The following is an 8,960-nucleotide window of genomic DNA, read 5'->3' as shown; positions in this document are numbered from 1 at the left end:
TCTAGTTCTAGATCCCTGAGGAATTGCCACACTGACTTCTACAATGGTTGAACTAGTTTACAGTCCCACCAACAGTGTAAAAGTGTTGCTATTTCTCCACATCCTTTCCAGCATCTGTTGTTTCCTGACTTTTTAATGATTGCCATTCTAACTGGTGTGAGATGGTATCTCATTGTGGTTTTGATTTGCATTTCTCTGATGGCCAGTGATGATGAGCATTTTTTCATGTGTCTGTTGGCTGCATAAATGTCTTCTTTTGAGAAATGTCTGTTCACAGCCTTTGCCCACTTTTTGATGGGGTTGTTTGTTTTTTTCTTGTAAATTTGTTTGAGTTCATTGTAGATTCTGGATATTAGCCCTTTGTCAGATGTGTAGATTGCAAAAATTTTCTACCATTCTGTAGAATGCCTGTTCAGTCTGATGGTAGTTTCTTTTGCTGTGCAGAAGCTCTTTAATTAGATCCCATTTGTCAATTTTGGCTTTTGTTGCCATTGCTTTTGGTGTTTTAGACATGAAGTCCTTGCCCACGCCTATGTCCTGAATGGTATTGCCTAGGTTTTCTTCTAGGGTTTTTATGGTTTTACGTCTAACATTTAAGTCTTTAATCCACCTTGAATTAATTTTTGTATAAGGTGTAAGGAAGGGATCCAGTTTCAGCTTTCTACATATGGCTAGCCAGTTTTCCCAGCACCATTTATTAAATAGGGATTCCTTTCCCCATTTCTTGTTTTTGTCAGGTTTGTCAAAGATCAGATAGTTGTAGATACGTGGCATTATTTCTGAGGGCTCTGTTCTGTTCCATTGGTCTGTATCTCTGTTTTGGTACCAGTACCATGCTGTTTTGGTTACTGTAGCCTTGTAGTATAGTTTGAGGTCAGGTAGCATGATGCCTCCAGCTTTGTTCTTTTGGCTTAGGAACAAAGGTTGAATTCTGATCAATATGACACTAATACTTGTGCCCTTAGGCCTTGCTCTAAAATGTCCTCGTTCCAATGCAGAATGACACATTGCCCCCACCCTATTCTTTGACATTCTTTTGAAAAAATATTGGATGAAATCAAACCAGTTTTCTATCTGGTGCCTGTTTCGAGCTGTGGGCTGTGGTTGTGGAGATGGTCTGGCCCCCTCTCCTCTTTATATCCATCTGCTTCTGTTCTATAAGCCACATTGGTGAGTTTGCAATAACACAGCTCTCTTGACAACCTGCCATAGCAAATCAGCAATATCTCAGGATTTGGGATCTTAACTAGGAACTGTATGCCACACATGTGTCCCTGCCCTGTGATCACCTCTCTGGGATGACATGGGTGTGTAAACAGAATATCCGAATAGATGTGATGAGTCCTGCATTGACATAAGCATGGAGAGTGTGAAATAGTCTTAGGAACATTAGACAAGCTCCCTTGAGAAGGTGGTTTCTAATCCTAGACAAGAAGATGAAGAAGTATTTGTCCACACACTCCATCCTAATTTTTATGTGCCATTGCCAATTGGACGGAATATTATCAGATGAAATAAAAACTGGAAAAATAAAGGGAAGGCAGGCCCACATTAAGGGTGGCCAGTTGCCTTCTGGACTGTAGCGATGGATTGAAGGTCCAGCAACCCACCCCAGAGAGACCCTCTCTTCTTTTAGGAGATCAGGACTTGAGTCAAGCTCTTCAGTCATTTGCATTATTCTTTTTGGCCTAGTTCCAGATTCTGGTTTCCAGATTCTGGTGTCCTCTCCTAAGCTTCACGACCTGCCTCCCAAACTGAAGCTTTTAGATTTTACACTGCTGTTTGTATGAGGTGGTATTGACCAGAATTTGCACAAGTGCATTTTATAATAAAAAATAATATAGAGTACTTATTATGAGCTGGGATCCAGTACTGCTATGTGCTGGGTAACCAGGAGATCTGAGGTAACAGTGTTTTCCTTCCATGATTCCAAGTCTGGATGGAAAGACATCAAAGAAAGTTGAGGTAATGTAGCCACTATGGTAGGAGTGGGGTCAGGGTGAGGGAGGTGCAAATGAGGCAGAGATCATTTCTTTGGGCTGAAGGGAGAGTGGTTCACCATCTAAATGTCTAAGAGAAGTTAACATTAAAGCTCAGTCTTGAAATGTAAGTTAATGAGACAGATGAATTATTAAATGACATCTGGCAGAGGCAGCATTTGAAAGACTGGTATTGAGGCATGAAATACTGAGATATATTGATGGGGGGGTGTGTTGCGCATTCTTGGAATAACAGCAGCTGGGTGAACAGGAGGGATTCAGAGAGTGCTGGGGAGAGAGAAAGCCAGGTACCCACCCTTGGGACCCTGGCATGACAGTTCTGAGCAGTGACTAGCAGTCCTGGTGGAGGAGAGAGGAGGACAATGGGGGAAGATGGTTCTGGTTTGGAGATCTGCAGGGAAGTTGTGGCAAAGGAAAGTGGGCAACAGAGATAAGAGAGGAAAGAGAGCAATTCTGGGGTGGATGATGGAGACAGGCTGCATAGAGAAGGGAGCAGGGGGCTGGGAAGAGAAAATGAAAGCCTAGGGACTGCAGGTCTCTGTGAGTTCCAAGAACAGGTGGAATGAGAATAAGAAAGGGAGAGAAGAAGAGAGAAGAAAACTAATGGTCTGACATTGGGATTTGGAGGTGAAAACTGCAGATCAGTCCTGAAGGCTGACGAGGTGCAGAATATGTTCAGGAAGGAAGATTCCTGATGAGGAGAGGAGATGCTGGTCTGTGAATAGAGGTGTGAGTGTGGAGTGGAACAGTCATTCACAAGAACAAATAACTCATCCTACACACTTCTGCTGGTGGAATGGAATGAGAATTTTTGAGATGGTTGCCTGATTCCTCCAAGAAGAATGTTTGCCTGATTGAGAGGTTAGCTGGAGATTGACCAGGGTGGTAAGAATGATAGGGACAGATGATGTGAGACTTAATGAGGAATACTAAGAGCAGCTGCACAGAACATGGCCTGGAAGTGACACCAGGTGAACATTGACCCTGTGTTGTGGCCTGCATGGAGAAACCCGCCAGTGTTCTGCTAGGACAGCACTGTGTCCTGCTTGTTTCTGCATCCTCAGCCCATAGCACACTGCCTGGCCTGGAGTAGACTACCAATAACAAACTACTCCATTACCTGCCAGACAGAGATGCTGCAATTTCTCATCACAGTCAGCATGAGCTCTCTGCGTCAGTCCTTAGGGCATTTCCATGGTGCTGCCTTATTCCGGCCAGACTCCTTATTTGGACTCCTGGACTACTTTGAGCTCCTCAAAATCTGGAATATTCATTCATCACCAGAAACCCAGTCCTGGCATTGAGCAAACCATCGAGAACAGCTCAGCTTCAAGGTGACTCCCTCTCACTTCCACAGGGTCACCCACATAGGCACATGCACACAAGCACACAGCACAGAGAGAGGACACAGCCCCTGGAGCCCAGGCCACAGGACAAGGGAGTTCATCCTCAGGGCACTGCTGAGCATCCCATTCATAGCCACAAGGGCCCTGAGCCTGATGCCATCCAGGAGTCCCTATGTGAGTGGTTTCTGTTTCCCCAAGCCCTGGAGAACAGCTGGGGCAGGAGCGGGAGGGCAGGAGCACACTGAGTGATGCCAGCTCCTTCTCAGTGCAGTATCTGAATGTGTCTGAATGACCGTGGTCCATGCCTTGACAAGGAGGAGCATTGCTGTGATCTGGCAGGGGCTTTCCACTGACTTCCACCTGGAACCTGCCATGGTGGCTGCATTTAGGGAGTGGGGCAGAGGCGGACACCAGGACCTGTGTGAGAGGGAGCTCAGCTCTGCAGGAGGCCACAGGGGGAACGTTGCTGGAGGGACATTACTCCTGGGTGACCCACTGGATGGGGGTGGGGGAAATTCTCCAACAAAGTTAACCTGGAATTGGTAGTTTTGACAATGTAGGTCACCAAAGAGAAGGAAATAAGGCAAGTGTCTGATGGGAAGAGACACTTTATTGTTCCTGGGGTCTCTGGAGGCCCCTTGGTGGGGCTAGGTCACTGTCTTCCCCCGGAACAGGGCGCCGCTCCATGGCTCTGCTTGTGGTAGTCTGTGGCTATGTCTCCCAGCAAGGACAGAAACTCAGAAAAATCAATCTTCTTATCCTCATTCTTGTCCTTTTTCTCAAAGACAGTGGCCAGGTAATGTATGCCCTTTTTGTCCTGTGAAGAGAAAAACGTACAAACAAGAAAAATTCAATCACAAACAAGTTTTGGACTGGGAGGGGAGAGGAGGAGGCAGAGAGACCAGTGCCTAGATCTGCACAGGTGTGGTGGTAGGGCTGAGAGTACAGGGTGAGTGGGTGAAGTTAGGGTGAGGACGTGAGTGTTATCACTGGAGTTCTCTAGAGAGACTTTTTGTCTCACACCTCAGGATGTGAGGCAGGTCCTGTCCCAAGGCACTCTGTTAAGTGACCTTGGGGTGAGAAGTCCCCTGCCCCAGCCTCACTCTTGCCTGTCCCCAGCCTTTAAGGGCACTGCCTACCTTAGTTCTACCCCAGGGCCTCAAAATTGGCTCTCGCACTTTGTTCTCTTCTTTCTCTGGCCTCCTCTCATTTCTTCTCCTTTTCCACCAAACTCATCTTCTGGGTTCCCTGCTGTTGGTCATCTAGACCCTTTGATACCTAGTAGCCCACAATATTTTTCAGATTTGCTAATGAGTCTTGTTTATTGCAAAGAAGGCTATTGATTTCTACTAGCAATGGAACTTCTAGTGTTTTCCCAGTAATCTCAGGGATGTTGATGTGGGGTCTTTGGGAAGCAGGACCTGAGCATGTGAGTTTCAGTCTCACAGAGAGAGGGAGAGTGAGCGCTGGGAGGGGACTGTGCACTGTCCTCAAGCTACACACTTTGCTGACCATCTAATAACCTCCTTTATATCTGTATAACTCTTTCCCATTTTCATACTTTTTCGCCTACCATCCTCAGATTCACATATGATCCAAGCAATAAAGCCCTATTTGCAAATGAGAACAGAGGGTGAGGGTGATCTGTCCAAGGCCACATAGCAAAATGTGTCCTCCAACATTGAGAAGCTAGACTCCGACTCACACAGGCACTAAGGAAGTTGGGGAAGTTCTCCTTCATCATCGTCAGCAGGCTTGGCTTGTCAATCTTGTCATCACGTCTGGTGTATTTGTGAAACATGTCGATCATGCCTATTATGGACGTCTCAGCTTGAGTGCTGCTCATCTTTGCTTTCAAAAAGCCTTCAGGAAATAAAGACAATCATTTTTTTCCCTTCATTTAAGTTAGGGTCTCTATTTGGGAATGTTGGAAGGAGGGCTGAGGTCAGAGTAAAAACACGGATAAGGTTTTTTTTTTAATGGAGGTTTGAATTGAGGTTTTTAAAAAAACTCAATTTTTTTTAATGTGATGGAATAAGTTGCTCAAAAATGAGAGGGTAGCACCAAGTCTGAGACCTGGCTCATCCTGGCCAGGGCCAAGAGGAGATGCAGGTGAATGGCTGAAGTCCAGCTCTGGGCAGTGCTTCAGAGAACAAGAAGCAGGGAGAATCAGGGGCCAGCAACACATGGAAGAACTAAGCTGGGACCACCCAGCCTCAGCCAGCACATGGCAGACCCCACTCTTAAAACAGCACCAAATCCATCTCCTCCAGCTTCACAGTCAGGGTGAGAGTCATGAGGGCAGGACAATGGCCTTGGTGATCTGGTGTCTGACCCTCCTGGGCTGCTTCAGGAACCAGACACCGTGGGCCCCACCTTGACTCAAGTACAAGCCCTGCATGAAATGGTGCGTGCAGGCTCCAGGTGCACATGTGAGCATGGACGTGAGTGTGAGCAGGAAACACAGCCCTCTCCCGAGTACAAGGGGACCTTCCTACATTCCCTTGGGAATGAGAAACAGGAATGGCCTCTGTTACAAGGAACAGAAATAACTCCCTGGTTCTTAAGCTGCTGGATGGGGTGGGAGTGAGGTGGGAGTCGCTTCATGTCTGCTCTTGGGAATTATCTGCACCCTCTGAATCACCAAGGCTTGACTGTTTAAATAAAAATGTCTGACTTCCCAAAGCAGATCTTCCAGCCAGTAGTCGGTCTGAGCTGGCCTGCACCCCAAGCCTGAAAAATAGGACAGTGCAGCTCTCACTTCCCACACTTTCCAAAGAACCAGAAAAGGACCTTGGCTAACTCATATGAGCGTCTGACAATAAACCCCCAACACCTCTCAATGCAGGAGAAAGCTCCATGCCGGCAACTGACTAAGAGGAGCCACCCAAAGATTTTTTGATTCTGAAGCCAAGGCCAGAGGCCAAGCCCTGTGCCCAGAGGGTTACTGAAAATTTGCAGGTTGTGATAGGGAGTGAGAGAGCTTTGGTTTCTCAATACCTTACCCAGGTAAGGGCAAGCCATCTGGCCAGGGCTATGCTGTGTCAGGGTCCCAGGCCTGGGGGTTTGGAGAGCCTCCAAAGCATTCACATGGGACTGTTAGCCCTCCACCCTCTGTGGAGCCAGAGCTGGGGAGGGAATTTAGCAACCGGGACCCCAACAGAAGGATGAATCCAGGGAGGAAGAAGACAGGAAGGGTCCTGTACTCAGGTCCCATTGGGGACATTTCCACAGTTGTTGTCTCAGGAGATCCCAAAGGAGCAATGGACAGGTCTGGTTCAGCCACCTGGTTGTATAGATGTGGGCTTTTGGGGTCAAGTGAAGGTCACACAGCCCAGCTAGTGGCAGAGCTGGCCTAGACCCAGGCTCCTGTGTCTTTGTCCACAGCCCTTTCCCTTCCTACAGGCAGCATGGCAGGCCAGGCACTGGGCACTTCTAGAAAACGTAAAGAGGTAGGTGAGACTTACCAGAGCTGGGAAGCGTCACGAAGAGAAGGATGAGCGAGATGTGTGTGTTTGGACAAAGAGCAGTCCTTTATAAGGCTCAACCTGGCTCTTTCCAGAGGCTGGGAGGCCTGGGGCACCTCTGTCATCTGTTTCTTGGAGCCTTGCCCCACATCAGGTGGGTGGGACACACCCAGGAGGCTGTGCTCAGGATTTCTGGCCAGGGTCCCAGGTCACCAGGTCCCACCCCACCCCAGAGACCTCACCTGGAGTCTTCTCTGGCTCAACCTTGATTTGAGGGTAAGGCAGCGGTACATGTGTAGTAGCAGGTCAGGAAATGGGACAAAAGAGCACTGGGCCTCAGGACCCAAAGAGGATGGAGTTTCAGACTCCCGAAGGCAGCATGGTCTTGTTTGTTCCCTCTCCCAGTCCTTCCACACATTTGTTGTGACAGCCTGTTCTGTGACCCCCACTGCTTAGTGAGCATTTTAATGTCTAGATATCAAGATACCTGCTGCTCCTGCATCCTCCTCAACCCTCCCCTCATAGTCCTAAGAGGCAGGTGCTGCAATCTCTATTTTAGGAAAGGAGAAGTTGAGACATTCCCAAGTTTACTCAGCTAGTAAACACAACAAATCATCATGAACAAAGAAAAGCCTGAATCAAATCCTTACTCTTATCCCTTGTGCTATAGGTCTTGGGTCGCATCAGGGTCTGCCCTGTGGGAACTCAAAGTCCAGGGAGGGAAGCAGGGTTACTTCATTGCTAACCATTGGTCAGCCCCTCACAGAAGCCCTGGATTTAGATGGGGGGATTGGGGTCAGGGGCCTCACTATCTAGGTTGAGTGGTGGAGTGACCCCCCCAAGGAATGAGCCTGGAGGCAGGGAGTGGGAAAAGTTCTTTCCTGCCCCATGGCACTAACTTCCCAGAAAGTCTTCAGTGTTTTTCCTTCTCCTATGCAAAACAGCCTGTGTAGGAGTTGGGAGTTGTGCCCTTGGCTATAATGTGCCCTAACCTGCTATGGAAAGGCTGACCCAGGTAGGGGCAAGAGGGTTGGGAAGGCATGGGAATCCCCGGGGCATGGTGATGAAAGGGAGATGATGAATCCCTGAAATGGGCTTTTTCTGCTACCCCCTTACAATGTTCCTTTTAGAGTGCAAGAGAGTTCCGGGTTCATTTAGTGCCAGCCCCTTAAGCACTCTGAGGCTCCATAGAGCTGATATGATGTCTCCCTAGGTGGGACGTATTTTCTCCACCCATCATCTTTCTTCAACTTCCTTCTCATCAGTACCTGTGTAACCAGGGGGACCTGTTTCTCCCTCTCCCAGTTCCCCATATGATGGCAATATTACTTTTAATGGCAAAAGATACACACACACACACACACACACACACAGAGTGGAATACTACTCAGCTATAAAAAAAGAATGAAATCATGCTTTTTGCGGCAACATGGATGGAACTGGAGGCTATTGTCTTAAGTGAAATTACTCAGAAAGTCAAATACTGTACACCCTCATGTATAAGTGGGAGGTACATCATGCATACAGATAGAGGTAGAGAGTAGAATCATAGACACTGGAGACTGTGAAGGGCGAGAGGTCAGGCAGTGGGTGAAGGGTGAGACATTTCTTAGTGGGTACAATGCATGCTATTTAGGATGGCTACATTAAAAGCCCGAACTTCACCACTGTGCAATATATTCATATACATGTGTATGCAGGTTTTTGTGTGGACATAAGTTTTCAATTATTTTGGGTAAATCCCGAAGAGTGTGATTTCTGGATCCTATGGTAAGAGTATGTTTAGTTTTTTAAGAAAGCACCAAACTGTCTTCCAAAGTGGCTGTACTATTTTGTGTTCCTGCCATAAATGAATGAGAGTTCCTGTTGCTCCACGTCCTTCTTCAGAATTTGGTGCTGTCCAGTGTTCCAGATTTTGGGCATTCTCATAAGTGTGTACTGGTATCTCATTGTTGTTTTAATTTGCATTTCCCTGAGGACATATGATGTGGAGCATCTTCTGATATGCTTATTTGTCACCTGCCATATCTTTTTTGATTAGATGTCTGTTAAGGTCTTTGGCCCATTTTCTAATTGTTTGGTTTGTGTTCTTATCGTTGAGTTTTAAGAGTTCTTTGTATGTTTTGGATAACACTCCTTTGTCTGAT

General features: G+C 47.1%; 1 protein-coding gene across 1 annotated transcript; it reads right to left on the bottom strand.

The window, feature by feature from the left end:
- Nucleotides 1–3,936: 3,936 nt before the first annotated feature.
- On the bottom strand, nucleotides 3,937–6,915 carry LOC129012993 (protein S100-A7). Its single transcript, XM_054449236.1, has 3 exons — nucleotides 6,814–6,915; nucleotides 5,052–5,209; nucleotides 3,937–4,163 (listed from the first exon to the last, which is right to left on the bottom strand). Exons 2-3 carry the CDS (start codon nucleotides 5,190–5,192, stop codon nucleotides 3,999–4,001), a joined length of 306 nt encoding a protein of 101 aa, XP_054305211.1. The 5' UTR covers nucleotides 5,193–5,209; nucleotides 6,814–6,915; the 3' UTR covers nucleotides 3,937–3,998.
- Between the last annotated feature and the right edge of the window lie 2,045 nt (nucleotides 6,916–8,960).

Source organism: Pongo pygmaeus, chromosome 1, assembly GCF_028885625.2.
Source record: "Pongo pygmaeus isolate AG05252 chromosome 1, NHGRI_mPonPyg2-v2.0_pri, whole genome shotgun sequence".
NCBI lineage: Eukaryota > Metazoa > Chordata > Mammalia > Primates > Hominidae > Pongo > Pongo pygmaeus.
The sequence above is the reverse complement of the archived record's forward strand: the minus strand, read 5'-3'. Positions and strand labels throughout refer to the sequence as shown.